This window comes from Excalfactoria chinensis, chromosome 7 (genome assembly GCF_039878825.1).
Source record: "Excalfactoria chinensis isolate bCotChi1 chromosome 7, bCotChi1.hap2, whole genome shotgun sequence".
Taxonomy (NCBI): Eukaryota; Metazoa; Chordata; class Aves; order Galliformes; family Phasianidae; genus Excalfactoria; species Excalfactoria chinensis.
This window is the reverse complement of record NC_092831.1, coordinates 11493102-11509053: the sequence shown is the minus strand read 5'-3', so window position 1 is coordinate 11509053 and position 15952 is coordinate 11493102. Positions and strand designations below refer to the sequence as shown.

The 15952-nt window shown below is 38.7% G+C and overlaps 1 protein-coding gene across 1 annotated transcript in view; it reads right to left on the bottom strand.

The window, feature by feature from the left end:
- The window catches only part of CNTNAP5 (contactin associated protein family member 5), a 250326-nt gene that overhangs the window by 109996 nt on the left and 124378 nt on the right, over nucleotides 1–15952 (bottom strand). Inside the window, exons 8-10 of the mRNA XM_072341043.1 lie at nucleotides 8977–9241; nucleotides 6333–6482; nucleotides 5244–5415 (exon numbers count right to left, since the gene is read on the bottom strand). Of these exons, the coding sequence (XP_072197144.1) occupies nucleotides 5244–5415; nucleotides 6333–6482; nucleotides 8977–9241 (587 nt within the window). The remainder of the gene's footprint in view (nucleotides 1–5243; nucleotides 5416–6332; nucleotides 6483–8976; nucleotides 9242–15952) is intronic.

The following is a 15952-nucleotide window of genomic DNA, read 5'->3' as shown; positions in this document are numbered from 1 at the left end:
AGAAGAAAAAATTCTGCCATTCACAGAACATCATCCTATAACTACCAAAAAGAATAATGTATGGTTAGAAGCAAAAAGTGTTCTTACTCATCCATTTCCTTACCTTCTATGCATAACACATACTTGTCAAGTTAGAAAAAAAAGAAAATAAAGAAAACAAACCAAAAAACCTCACCAATATCTTACCTGAGGGCTATCTGCTCCCCTTCCACAGCACTTCCCTACAGCATCTGAGAGATGCATCCCAAATGAGCTCTCACAGGTATGTGATAAAATTCTGAGCTGAATTCCTGACATATTTCCTACATTTTTTGGTTGTTGTTTTTTCCCCCTTAAGCAATATTATTGCTGTTGACATTTCAGACCCCCCTAAAGCAAGAACAAGCCACAGCTGTTCTAGCTGGAGGAGAAGCCTGAGCAAGTGCAACACAATTGTGCAGAGCTGGAAGGGAACTCAGGAGATCACTAAGTCCATGCCATACCCCAAGGCAGGATCGTTTATAGCCATGTTTGTTGTTTCTCACAGATTTACCTAACCTGTTCTTAAATCTCCAGAGTTGGAGATTTGGCAGTCTCCGCAGACAGCCCATGCTATGGCTGCTCTCCATACATCCAGGCTGAGAAGGTGATCAGTCCCTTTTGCACAGCAGCCTTTTACCCCTGAGGCCCATTATGATGCTTTCCTTCAGCAATCTCTTTTCTGGTTAAAGAACCACATTTAATCTTTCTTTGCAGAGGATGTTTTCCATTTCTATTTTGTTCAGGCTCTGAATACGTTCACAAAAATAGAAATTTAGGAGCAAAAGTGCTAAACAGATAAACATCAAGATTAAAGACCAAAGACAGAAAGCATCGTTCTGTCCTCATTAGGCTTTCTCTTGGTCAAGCTTTTTTCTGGGAACTTTTATGTGGATATATTACTTCAAAAGATGCCTTCTTTCTCCAAAAACACAGTGCCAAATCCCACACAGACTGTGTGGTCCCTGCAGCCATAAACTTGATCTATTTTATTCTAAACTGAAAATAAATCAGCAAAGATAATTTTCATTTATTTGCTTGGGCCTTTATTAGGTGGTTTTTGGTCAGAGATGGTCAGTGTTAGACACATACTGCTCCAAAAGTATGCATAGGTACCCAAAGATACCTCTTACCCTCCCCAGAAGTCTTTGAATTTAGGGACTTCATGGCACTTTCACTTTCTGTCTTGTTACTTTCTGCTCTGTACCACAATACAAGACACTGTATTTTCTCACTCATTAATTCAGTGTAAAGCAAAAACATCGTGCTGAATATCTGCACTCCTAATCAAGCAGAAATTCTGAAGACACAGCAACAAAGAGAGATAAAATGTAACATATCCACTTTCTTTTAAATATGAAGCAGACCTCTCCAGCTTAGCAGGATATTATCTTGTTTTCTCATTTTTTTCTTTACCTGGGGATAAATGCATTCAAAGCTGCTATGACATCTTATGCTTCATAACAAGAGCAGCATAAGCACCATACTTTGCAACACTCTCAAAAAACACAGAGCAATCTGTGCATTTCTACAACCACAGCAAACACACCTACTAAAAACAAAACATTGCTAGCTGGATTAAATGCTTGCAGGCAGAGGGAGTAATGCCAAGAGGTTTACAAATGCACCATTAAATGAAAATTATTTCCTTCTACAGATTTTACTTTCCTGTTGGACAAGGTGCTGGGAACAAAGAACTTTGCCTTAAAGGAGGCAAAGGGTATATGATACTATTTTTAAAGACTGTGGAGCAGACATAGCTTTGATATGAACAGATTGGGGATGCCCCTCCTTGCACAGGATGTGTCAACTAAGGGCAGTGTAGGTACCAAAAAAGAAGATGGAAAATCAGAAATAACTCCAGATGTCATAAGGATGAACATAAGTGATGTTGACACTGCAGCTAAGGGCTGGGAACAGGCAGTCTCTTAATAGAACATAGCAGATCATCAGGAAGATGATGAAAGGCCATATTGACTGCTGTGCTGAACTCCAGACTGTTCAGACAAGGTCTTAATGTACCACTGAAAGCAGAGAAGTGAATTTTCTGCATATTATCTGCTAATTCTATCTTTCCCATGTATCTCCTGGCCCAATCAGCCAGGACCAGAGCAAGTACCTGGTGGTCTCATTTGCAGGATGGCTGAGGCTGAAAGGCAATCTTAGAGGTCTCTGCCAAAGCAGGGTCAATGACAGCAGATCCACTTGTGCCTGCAAAAGCATTTTCACAAGGCTCTGCCTACTCAGACACAAATGGAAAGAAAGCCAAACTCTGAATATTCCTAGGAACATCTACATTTGTTCTGTGTACTCCTTGATAGCTCAGGTAGTGACACAGCATTTATCTTCCAGAAGTAGCTATTGAATGATGGAATAGACAAACAAAGGAAGACAGAATGTATTCACGCAAAGTTCACTTGAGATCACATATAGTTCAAATACTCAAGATGAAGTGATGAGATTTTAAGGTTTGGTCCCTCACATCACTCCATTTAGATTAATGGAGGCTCATTCCTTTATTCTGGGAATCCCCATGTGCGTGCATAATAAGCTTACACAATTATATGCTTTCTCAAAAACATACTGCTGGCATCAGCAGTAGTCCCAGCTTGTCATTTCAAAATAAACCTGTTCATTTCCTTTTTAAGAGCAAGCACAAGTTGCAGTGAGCTGCCTAAGAGCTGATTTCAGAGCCCAGGTCTGAACGAGCTTGGCCTACAAGTCTGTAACAAATGAATTGCTTTCTAAGTAGCAGCATATTCCTCAAAGAGCTTTTTTTGCACAGATAACTAAGACAAATGTCCTATTTACATGTTAATTAAGAAACACAATTCCCACACGCGTTAAAATTACAAAAACATGTGCTTTACAGTGCACATAGCAATAAATCTTATAATTAAGAAAGAATAGATTGTATTTCACATGGATAGTGCTTTTACAGAATTTTAACATGCCTTATATAATAAGAACGAGCAGCCACATATTGCGCACCTGGAGTTAGACCCCAACTCTCCTGAAAGCCAAGTGCTGTTGTGATAAAGAACGCCAGTTAAACTACAGTGGTTAGAAATGATGATGTGTGTCAGACACTTTGCACAATGATCTAACTTGAACAGGACTTGAAAACATATTCAAACATACTAAATCATATTGGCACAGGCTGCCCAGGAAAGTGGTAGAGTCATCCCCCCAAGAGGTGCTTGGGAACCATGGTGATGTGGTACTGAGAGACATGGTTTAGTGGGTGAGGATGGGTTGATGATTGGATTAGGCAGTCTTAGTGGTCTTTTCCAACCTCAGTGATTCAGTGATTCTACGCTAGACTGGACAGTAATGAAGATTTCCAAATTGGCAGAATTCTGAATTTAAATCTTCTGTTTGTCCAAACATGTCACATATAGTTTGTTGTAACTAATTAGGCCATAATACAGACTTGTAGAACCTATAACATTTAAAAATGGTTGGGAAGAAGAATACTTCTGTTTTCAGCCTTTTCCTGGATTAACTATCTAGGACTGAGTTAGGGTCAATTGTGTTGATAAATAGCATAGACGACTTTTTTTCTTTTATGCGTTTTCTTTTAATTCTGTATCTCTTCCCAACTACTGCTGCTATGACCACTCTGGACTTCAGTTCTGCACCAGCAGTATTTCAACCTCTGCGTCTTTGAACAACATTTCTAACTTCTTGAAATCAGTTTTGTAACTTTAACCTCTCTCAGGATCCTATCCAAGATTACTGAAATGTGTAACGATTCAGAACAGAAAAAAAATAAATCCTTCTTTCTTCCTTGTAAAACTATTTCAGTATAACTATTAGAGCTTGCAGACAGGGAGATACACTGGGTGTTTCACTAAACGTGAAAGCTGCAATCCCCACAAGCTTCAGCAGTGCTCATACCTTTCAGTTACCAGGAGTGCGGTACTTTCCTACACTTCTTAATTCCCCTTTGGGGCAGTTGCACTGATATACTGAATCTGGCTATAAAAGGATCACTTTTGTCAACTGTGAATCTAACTCTCTTTTTTATTTTTTAATTGACTTTCTCTTTTTCACCTAGATCATATAGAGGAGATATAAACTTAAGCCTATGCAGAGAACTGTACTGTAAGACATCACTCTAATCTTCACTAGATCACATATAGCTTTTATTTATGAGTGTAATATATTCCAGACAATCATTATGTAAAATAAAAACCCACTTTTCTTATTACATTTGTATCTTTGTCTTAAGTAGTTTTATGGCACCATCATGGACCTATGTTTGTCATGCTTAGGATACTGAAGATATGGAAGACACCTAGAGTAGTATCACTGATTTACACTGCAGCCCAAACCAGGTGACAATGAAAGCATTAAGATGTCTCATAGTATCTCTGCCACATACCATCTACCATCATTGTCACTTGATGAAAGATTCATCATGAGCCAGAAATGTGAGGACACCGCCCAGAAGGCTGACCACATCCGCATCAAGAGAAGTATGATCAGCATGTCAAGAGAAGTGATTCTTTGCCTCTATTCTGCTCTCATGACACCCACCTGGAGTACTGTATCCAGTTCTGGGTCCCCCAACAACAAGAAGGACATCGAGGTAATGGAGCAGTGGAGAGACACTGGTACAGGTTGCCCAGAAAGGCTGTGGATGACCCTTCCTGGAAGCACTCAAGGCCAGGCTGGATGAGGCCCTGAGCAACCTGGTCTAGAGGGAGGTGTCTCTGTCTATAGCAGGGGGATTGGAACTAGATGATCTTAAAGGTCCCTTCCAACCTAAATCATTCTATGATATCTTCATTATTAATGTGTTATAATGGCTAACAAGAAAAACTGTAGATGTTCTGCATAAACAAAACCAGCTATTATACTAAGATGACATGTTCTGATGAATCAAATAATTTTTCCTTCTCTTTCATTGCTCTCTAAAACTTCAAAGCAATCAAACGTTATTTATGCATAAAATTTAATCATTTTATCAATCTGTATTTTGATTGGATTTGCATACTCTATTTCGTACAAGTCAATGTGAAGAGAGCCTCATGTAATTGAAACCATTTCCCCTCCAGTCCTTTCTATCTTTGCTGTGATATTTTCTATTAGTAGCTCTATTATGCCTAATATCTGAAATGTCGGCAGATTAGAATTTTCACTTAATGCAATCCGTATTTATAAACCACTAGGATGGAAAAAAACAAGAACAAACAAAAGAAAAAGAGGACAATAATTACCTGTCTTTGATGTCACACAGATCAATGTGTAAGTCACTAAAATTCCCCAGGGAGCCTTGCTGAACTAAAATGAGGTCCTTGGGCTGGTTATCAATAAAGATGAGCCTCATACAGCCTTGAAAAGCAGTAATGGGATTTAAACATTGGGAATCGGTGAAGTTGTCAGGACACCCTGTGGGAAAAAAAAGAGGCAGAAAACAATATTGGAATGTTCATCTTTTTCCGTTGGGATTTCCTAATGCAAGAGCTCAGAGGCTCATTATACTGAGTGTTTTTTTAAGCTACACAACTTTCTGTGCTATAAATCCTTGAGAAGAGGAGAAAAGTAAAGGCAAGAGATCTGCCACTGGAGATACCAAAGCAAGAGATTTTCTGGCATGTTAAGCAAAATCAAAATGCTTTTTTCTTTCCCCCCCATCTTCTTTTCATTCTATTTTCTTTCCATCCAAAGCTTCCTATGCATGCATGCTTACTGCTGTACCCAGAGGATTCATCAAGATCAGAACCTCACTGTGGTAAGCACAATGCAGAAGTATAACAGAGCTAAAAAGAAAGTTGATGATGCTCCTTTTATCTACATCAATATTTACACTCCAAAAAGCTGGAAGTAATATTTTTCAAGATTGTTCTTTCTTGTTTTTAGAATTGAGCTAAACCTGCATTAATTTCCATGAGAGCACAGCACCTAAATACCTTTGAAGATCTGAGCCATACATCAATTACATTCCACAATCTAAAGTCATTGAGACTGGTCAGGACAGTGATATTTACAGTAATTTTTATAATAATGGTAGTACCCTGGCCTTTTAACTAGAAGACAAACAAATGTGGCTAACACAGCTATGTAGCTTTTTAATGTTTCACCATCTAAGTGTGGCTACTCTTTGGCTAGTTCGCTCTTTCCCCCTCCTCTCTTGATGAAGATCTTTGATCTTCTCACAGCACTGTATGCAGCACAGCAGATGGTAAAAAAATCTGTTATTACAGAATTTGTTCTTAGCTGCAGGATACACCTGGGAGATCTCAGTGATCACCATCTGAAAATCTACATCATGAAAACCTGCCATGTGTCCATCTGAAACAACCTACCTCCAAAATAGTAGCTGTTCCCTGAGTAGATTCTTGAGACAGTGGTTGCATGACTAGCAGTGGCAGCATTGTTATCCAGTGTCAGGGTAATGCGATGTCTTCTGGCATTGATGTTAAGTGAATGCCAAAGCCCATCATGGAGATTGGTGCCTGTAAAAAATAAATAAATAAACAAATAAATAAATATGAAGGGTGATATTAGAGGCTCAGGATATAACTGTATTCTTCAAATCTTTGCTTTCAACTTGTGACTATAAAAGTACAGCAGAACCCAACACAGTCAAAACTGAGTTTGAAAGAACTTTACTTCTGGAAGTAAACTGCCATAGAAGAAATGGCCCAAGAAGAGGAAAGTTTTTTGAGAACATGTAAGCAGATCATATTAATCCAACCTGCTAGTTATACTGCAGGCACTCAGCAGGCTGGCAGGGCTCTTTACATTTATGGTAGTACATTATTAATACTTCTGGGGATTATGTCTACTTTGAGTATATTAGGAAATGCTTATAGCTCATTGGAGTACGCAGAGCAGATTTCTGTTGCATTTCTGGGAATAAGCACATGACTGAGATTAGATTCAGTGAGATGGTCATACCCTGTCTCAGTCACTATACGAAAGCTGACAACCTCAAATAGGTTTCAGTAGGATTTGTTCTTAAAACCTTTCCTTTAAACCTTTCAGCACTAAGTTAGCACACAGTATTACTGGAAAGATGTGCCAAAGTCTCTTATGTACTGGATTTTTACATGGATTTTCTGAGAGCTGGGATTATTGCTCTGTCCAGAAACCTATGAAGGGATGCGGAAGTCTACAGTACTGAGTAACCTTTCTTCTCATTACATACTCACAGACAAATAACCTCTCTCTATATTCTGTATCTCAGTGTTCTTGAAATAGCACCACGAAGCTAAAAAGAAACTCCACATCATCTACTCGAACAGACAGGAAAACCAGTGAGCAAAAGTTATAAACTCGCATGCAGCAGTGAAGATCAAAAGTAACCTAATCACAGTTTGACACGTGCTACCATCAAACTGCAGTCACTGAGACCAGGCTGAGGCAATTATCATTTACTCCCCTTTCTAATTGGATATTTTTCATTATTGTAGCTTTCACAAGAAACAAAGGAGCACTTAGTGACACAAAGAGGTGTGAGATCAGCTCAACTCAAAATAAAAAATTGGGGGTGTTAAGTGCATGAAAAGCCATTTCATTATAAATTTGGAAACGAGACAATTTCCAGAGTAATGGCTGCTAACGCAGACACAATTTTCATAGAATAAGACAGCAATTTCCCAGAGATACGTGAATGAGTTTTCAGCTAGAACAAGTCAATTTTGAGGTGAAATATGGTGGCTAAATTTGAAAAGATGTCATGACAAAACAGGTTACATTTGGGTCAAAACCAGGTCCATTCTTGGGCAAGCATGAGTCTATTGTGACAATCCAACATATGTAGGAGGTGACATTTGCAGTTTTTGCATATTTTCCATGTGTAAGTAGGCAGTTTAGCAGTGTTTTGGATGGCACCAAAGACTGGGATCAGGTTCATAATTTCAGAACTACATAAAAACAAATACAACCAAATATTGGCATTGTCTCTCAGCTTTCTCAACAACCTCATTAGGACCTGCAATAAAGGCTTGAAACTCAGTTTTCAACATTCAGTTGTGGCAAGCTGAGGTTGTAACAATCCACATGATGCATGGCTGCCTCATTTTCTTTTACAAAAGGGAATGAAACACACAAAGAACGACTCTGCTTTGACAGCTCTGTCAGATATTCTCTTTTCTTCTTTTAATAGACACATCTGCCCTCTTTAATTCTGCACTGGGAATATTTTAATATTACATACTTTTAAACAGATGCTCTTTTAGAAAATACATTTATTATTATTCAGACCTCTGAGTTCCATCAGTCTATTATCCATTCACATTTGGGAACCAAATATATATTCAGCCCATGTGTTAATAAATTTCCAGGTCTCCTACTCAGCATGGGTGCACAGCAGTATGGGATGTGTATGGCCCCAAAACAGAATATTTCTGCATAGGTCACCAGTACGGCATTTACAAGTCACGTGGCAGCTGGGCCACTCTGGTTGTACAGTCTGAAATTTTCTTGTTGTTTATTGGAGTCGAAGTACAACTTCCCCTTTAGTGTTTACAAGCAGTTTCTCCTGAATTTTAAGCTTGCAAGGAGAGGAAGCCTATGGACAGTCTTCTCTGAGTGGAGCATAAAGGGTAGTATTCTCATGTAAAGCAACAGTTAGAGGAAGAAAATCAACTCTGAATGTGTTAACTTGTGCTGAAAGGCACTGCTGCCAAGCTGACTTCAGCACAATAGGAGGACAAGAAGCATGAAGATCTTCATGTGACCTGACTGAAGAAGATTTATCATGACTTAGAAAACACAGAGACTAAGATAACTGTCGAGCACAATTAGCTTGAAGATCTCAGGATGCCAACTTTCCATATTCAGATATATCTCACACTACACAAAAGGGTTCTACCACCAAAAAGTGAGAAACAATTTGTAAACAAAAAAGAATATTCAGTACTTCCTTTACTTTGTTATCTTCCTGTGGAGTCAAGTCCTTGCTGTTTTAATAGGGAAAGGTGAGAGAAAACAAAAGCAAAGTACCTTCACTTATTTCCACTGGGTCTTCTGCCACTTTCTGAATAAGAAGTGTCAATCTCCCACCGTGGAGGTAAACCAAAAGAGATCCTGAATTTTCAGACAACTCGGTGGACAGGAGTAAGCCATCTTTATTCCACGTTCGAAACTGGAAACTGACTGACAACCCATCAATTTGAGGAGTGCCAGGCAGTAACAAGTAGCTTCTACTAGAGCTGACAAAGGTGATGGGAACAATCTGTGGTTCTGAGCAGAAAAAGGTCACATTCCCCTGCAAATAATAAAAAGCAAACATTAATACGACAACTTTGTTCAGTCTTTAAAAAAATAAAAAATAAAAAATGATATTTAAATAAATTCATTGGATTATTATTATTAGATCTATGTCGACTTCAGGAACCAATACTAAAGTGCCAGCAAATTTTCCTGGACCTTCACATACTGTGAGATGTGATAAAAACGTCTTGCTCTGTATTGATGGGATTGCACAGCTGCAACTGATGAAGTATGTTCAAATGCACAGGGATCCTCCCAAATAAAGTAGATACATTCTAAATATAAGCTAAAATATACCTGTTAATAATAGTACTTTTTTTGCCCACTTTCACTGATATCCTAAAACCTTAAATTCAAGTCTCCTACATTCACTTGAATGTACTGCTAAGGGCCAAACATGAGGCAAATTTCCTGGCTATATTACAAATATTCAATACATAACCTGCAGTAGCAGCACTGGTAATGTTTTCATTCACCCAGTGTGGCACAACCTATAAAGGACATGGAGCAGCCTTACACTACTCCAAAACAACAAGAGTCCACTTAATAATAACACAGTTAAAAGTGATTAAAAGCAATTCAAAATTCATAAGAAAATTCAAACTAGAAATCACTTAAACACAGTATTCATAGTGGAATGAAACAGTATGTGTTAGATTTCTTGGCCAATGCTAGGTCCCACTACTTAGAAGGGAAATGTTGTGGAAATATTAAGATGTTATATATGCAACAATAATGGTGAAATCCAACATCATTTCAACACTAAACTTAATGGATTACCTTAGTCTTTCAACCCTGAAACCAATGGTGCTATCTGCCACCACATTTACTGAATGGGATGAGCAGAATCTATACCAGCACTTTCCACTGTAGTAGTGATACGTGCTGGTAAAACACTAACTGCTGCTTTGTTCAGCCATTGCATATTACCTAACAGGTCATTCAAGCCATACAATAAAACCTTAACTAAATATAAAGACAGAATATGTTCAAGGAGTTATGTCTTTCAAAGCCACTTCAGGCAAATGTTGCAGCCAGGTTGCTTTGAACTAGCTTTTCTAAAATACCAACGGGAATCTGATAAAAACATCTGAGTAAAAGGCTTTCTCCATGGTACCACTTCTCATCAGAGCTGGTACCTCGCTCTAACAGGATAATTATAATGAACAGCTCTTGATGGATGTGCAGAAGTTGTACAGTGCTTGGGGAATTCCTGACTGAAATCTAAGACAGCTGATGGAACTAGTTCCCTATTGCTTTCAAATGTCTTTCTTGCCTTTGTTCTAAAATGGAAAATAAATAAAGTGCCAGAAAGAGACTGAGTTTATCTCTGCATGAAACAGCCTTTGACAGATATATATCTATATCAATTTATGTATTCCCTGCCTTGTTAGGTGAATGCTACAGAGAAGATTTAAGAATGCAAAAGGTATCCATGGGTATATCATGTTAAAATGAGTTTTGAAATATAATCCAAAGCTTATCCAAACTTATCTGAACATTAGTCAGGTGGGAAGTAAAATGGAAATTTGCTCTCTCAGCCTTTTCTACTACCCGCTGGGTTTTGTCTGCATAAGAGACGCCAGAGGGTTTTTGGTTTTTATTTTTTTCCTGGATATTTTTCATTTGTTGTTGTTGTGCTTATTGCTGTTGCTGTATTTCTACCTCCATTTTCAATCAAATTCATGACAGACAGACAAATTACAGAAAGCAGTCAACTGCAAAGGTATAAACAAATAAAGGTAACTTTCTCTAGAGCATTTTAAAGGTTTACGAATTGAAATGTGATGACAAATCTTTAGAGTCTTAGACATTTACAGTGATTCAAGCATCTCCAAACAAAGTAGTAAAGACATTTATGGATCTTATAAATACACAATATTGGAGCTTGGAGGAAATTTTAAATGCTGTCTGAGTCTGCACTCAAGTATCTAATTCACTTCACTGGCAACGAGAGGCTGTAACAAAATGCAAGACTGTGGAGGGAAGAATTTGCAAGAGTTCATGCAGGATATTTGTCTCAAACTTCTTTGTAGATTTTACCTACCAGCAGAACAAATTATGACTAGACTGACAATGTCAACGAAAATGAAAACTAGATATGAAAAAAGGCGTTTGCAATGCAACTTTCAGACGACCTTAAAATAAGCCAGTAGTAAGTGTAGTTTCAGTTGTCTGTAATAATATCATAGGTTTTAAAGCAAATTATCCCTGATGCATGCGCATGGACCAAAATGTAAGGCCAAGTTTCCATTTGATTTTGATATCAGGTTCTCAATAAATGCAACTGGTCTTAAATTCCTTCCAAAACTCAGTAACACACTCTAGTCATTTGCATTACACAGAAAGCTTGTAGTGGGGCAGGATTTGCAAGAAAGTGTGGAGTGAACCCATGGCCCATGCTGGGACATTCTGGAAGGACTTATGCCCTCCTTGCTGTGCTAAACCAGCAAAGACTTCAGGCACTGCAGCCCCCCTGTGACAAAAATAGATGGCACAGGTGTGATCCCACCTGCCACAAGAGCAAGCAGGTGGGAACACAAAGACTTTGTTGTGATGTTCTCTGTACATTTGGGGAAGTCTTGCTTTGGCTTTCAGAGTGGCAGTTCAAATTTCTTTTAAAAAGGCAATTTTGTTACCCTTGGTAAAGGACTGAGATGATAATGATGTAGGTTAAAACAAAATTTGATGGGAAGGAATGTCTACCTACCACTGGGGAAAAAGGCACTACAGAGGGACCTGGATAGACTGGATGATGAATTTCAATAGGGCCAAGTGCCAGGTCCTGAATTTTGGCCACAACAACCCCAGGCAACTCTTCAGGCTTGAAGAGGAGCAGCTGGAAAGCTGCCTGATGGAAATGGACCTTGGTATACTGATGAACAGTTGGCTGAATATGAGCCAGCTGTGTGCCCACATGGCCAAGAAGGCCAATGGCATCCTGGCTTGTATGAAGAATGATGGGGTGAGCAGGACTAGGGAACCCCTGTACTCAGCACTGATGAGACCTCACCTCAAGTACAGTGTTCAGTTTTGGGCACCTCAGTACAGAAAGGACACTGAGGTGCTGGAGCAGGTACAAAGAAGGGCAACAAGGCCTGTGAAGGGCTTGGAGAATATGCCCTACGGGGGGCGACTGAAGCAACTGGGGCTGTTTAGTCTGGGGAAAAGGAGGCTGAGAGGAGACCTTATTGCTGTCTTTCAATCCATGAAAGGTGCTTAAAGAAAGAGAGGGGTTGGTCTCTTCTCACTGGTGACAGGATGAGGGGAAATGGCCTCAAGTTGCTCCAGGGTAAGTTTAGGTTGGATATCAGGAAAAACTTATTTGCAGAAAGTGTCATTAAGCACTGGAATAGGCACCCCAGGGAGGTGGCTGAGTCACCATCCCTGCATGTACGTTTGGATGTGGTGCTTAGGGATATGATTTAGCAGAGGGTTGTTAGAGTTAGGGTAGTATGGTTAGATTGTGGTTGGACTTGATGATCTTTAAGGTCCTTTCCAACCCAAGCAATTCTATGAAAAATAATTTTAGAGCTAAAAGCTAGCCAAAGAAGTTTTGAAAAAGAAAAGTTAAAGGAACAAGCTTATATCATGAGAACTTAAATCAGTTAAACAGGCTCATTAAGACAGGAAACATGAGAAGGGAGGCACACTCTGCCAGTAGGCCAGTGGCCATCCTCTCCATTCACCAGCACTCATAGGCTGCTATTCTGAGGGTCCCCTCAGCCAGCTTGCTGGGGAAACAGTTGGGGCAGGAACTAGATGATCTTTAAAGGTCCCTTTCAACCCATTCTATGATTCTGCCTTCCTAGGAACAGTAACATGGAAATTTGAAAAAGAAACAACAGCAAATTTTTATTCACAAGTGGGACAGTTTCCAATAATAAAAACTGCTAAATTTGCTCTGAATGGTATCCTTAAAGAAATTATTCCAGCAGGTCTAGTCAGAAAAGTAAACAGTTCCGTCTAAACCTGCTTCTTATCAGGAACATTTTGCTTTAATTGGGAGCAGTTCTGGAACTCTCCAGGGCACATGCAAGATTTCTGGCAGACACTTGATTTTATAACTGAACCCCATTTAACTGAAAAGTAAATGTTCATTGGCTAGAAAATGGGATAAGAAGATTGTAATCCCTAGAGAAGATGATCAGCTCTATACAGCTGCTGGGAACTCCAGCTTTGATGTGGCATCTGAGAATTCCACTGAGTCCAATGTCTCCAGACTGATTAACGATTGCTCTGATAAGCAATTAAATCTTTCCAAAAGAGTTTTTACTATTCTTGCATGAGAAACTATCTGAGCCTATAAATTAAATTTAGATATTCACAATGTGTTCAATAGCTGCCATAACACTTAAGATTGCAGTCCTACAGGAAAAGAGTGTAATCACCCCAGATTTCTGCACAAGCTGTACAGTTGCAGAGGTTGTCCTTGTCTAAGTAAACTGTTGAACAAGAGACAGCACGTTACAGCATTTTAAGAAAGAATTAGCATCTCTCCTATTAAAAAGAGAATGAAAGAACACAGTTGCTAAGTGATGAGGATAATAGTGGATTACACAGAAGACGACCCTTTGAACCATAAGCCTGATCTGAAACTGACTGGAGTGAATCCAGTGACTTCAGTGGGACTTCAATAAAACCTGTATAAGCTTAATGAACCACTTCAGCTTTTTCTGGCTGAGGACTGCTACAATGGCAGGTGGGATGAAACTGGTTAATTTTTAAGGTCTCTTCCAAACCAAGCCATTCTATCATAAGTTTCTTATACACACACTCCCTGCTCTCATGGAATACTAATCAAAAGTAATATGCACTGGGAAATTACTCAAATTGACAGCTGAACTGAAACCCTCAACATTCAGCCTACCAAAGAATGCAGACCAAGATCACAGCTTGAAAAGGAAGAACAAATAAATGACTATTTCTAACCTCTCCCTCCACCTGTGGGTTGAAGCATCAAATAGGCACTAAGCTTCTTCATTAATTATTCTATGGATACTATCCAATGAAAAGGATATCTAGTTTTCTGTAGAGGGTTAGAAAGGAAGATTTCACATGACAGGTAAGGGAACTAAAATCCCAGCCCTGCCTGAGATATAAATGAGAATCAACTGGCAAAAATATATCCAGGTTGGAAATTGGAAGGCTATTTCTAGCTGTGATGAGTGAGGCTGCAAATGAATTTGTAAAGAGAGTAATAGGAAAAAAAAAAGTGATTTCTGATAGTTTTAAAATAGTAAGATGAAAGATTGGCACTTATCTCTTAGTAACTGGATTCCAAGAATGGGGAATCTTGGGAAACTACTGTTTTTAAAGTAATTATCTCAAGCAAAACTATCACGACACATACACAGGTTTAAAAAAGCATCTCAAATCAAGACACTGCTAAGTGAGATACCAACTTCAAGCTGCAGGCATGTTGATGCAAATTGTCTTCAAATGAGATGTATGTTCTTACTTGAGCTAGGATTTATCCTCTGAGTGAGCAATTACTCCACCCCAGCAGAAGGGATCAGACTTTCAGAGAAGCTCTTATACTGATGTGGGCTTTTCTTTCTCTGATCTAAATTTCATGGTGGAAACCTGAAAGCTATCCTGACCTTGTTTTCTCTGAAATTAACACACTCTTGAGTTAACCATCCATATGACAGACGGCTCCTGTCTTCACTGATCCTAGACATGACATTTGTCAACAAAAAGCTAACTCTCTATTATGTCAATTTTAGTTATTTACATTAATTTACATTAAGACAATGTTCTTACATGGAAACAGTAGCATTTAACAGAATGCAAGCTTCCAAAAAACCAAAACATTTTAACTGTGACAGAATCAGGGATGAGATGCATAGTTAGACATTTCTGGATATTCTTTAGCTCAGGTATTCTCTATCTCTTAAGCTGACTAGGTTGCTGAACAACAATGCAACTAAGGATCTTACCATCTTTATGATCATAGTAACTGTACTTTGATGTTTCATTTTATGTCAGAGTAGCTAAGTGTTGCTGGCAAAAGATAGGAGCAAATATAAAGCAAATCTGGGAAAATCATAGCTGGTTTACACAGAAAGACAAAGGAAAAGGACAGTAAGTATATAGAAGGAAATGCAAAGAAAATATGGACCACTTAGTAGTTTCCCTCTACATAATGAACAGGAATGATGCCAGGCTTTCAAAAACCACCTTGCTAAAAGTGACTTAAGATAGATGTCTAAAAGCAAGGAGGCCAAAACAGCATAACCCAAGTCCTTTTTCTTTTTTTAAATTCCAGTTTGGGGTAAACTGATTTGCAGTTTTTTTAAGTTTTATTACCTGGAACAAAACATGGCAGCAAGGAGATTTCTTATTATTATTGTTAAAACAGAGTCATATCTACCTCAAAATAGAGAAATGCATAGAAAGCAATTCTGATCAGATTTTTATTACTATTAGTTTTCTTCATTTGATATTCCTCTTTCAAATTCCAGCCATTTGTGTATCGTATCACAGCACTGACCTAAACGGTTGGTAAGAATTGCCTAAACTTCAGACTCCTCGCTGATGGTGGACAGCTTGCACTCTTGATTTTCTAGGCAGCCAAACAACAGGCTGGGCCCTGCCAATTTGAATAAGACCTTAAAAAAAGGCACCGAAGCCTTAACTTTACTGTAAATTACATTCTCCCCCACTTTTTTAATCCCCTCCTAACTCCTATGACAATAATTAG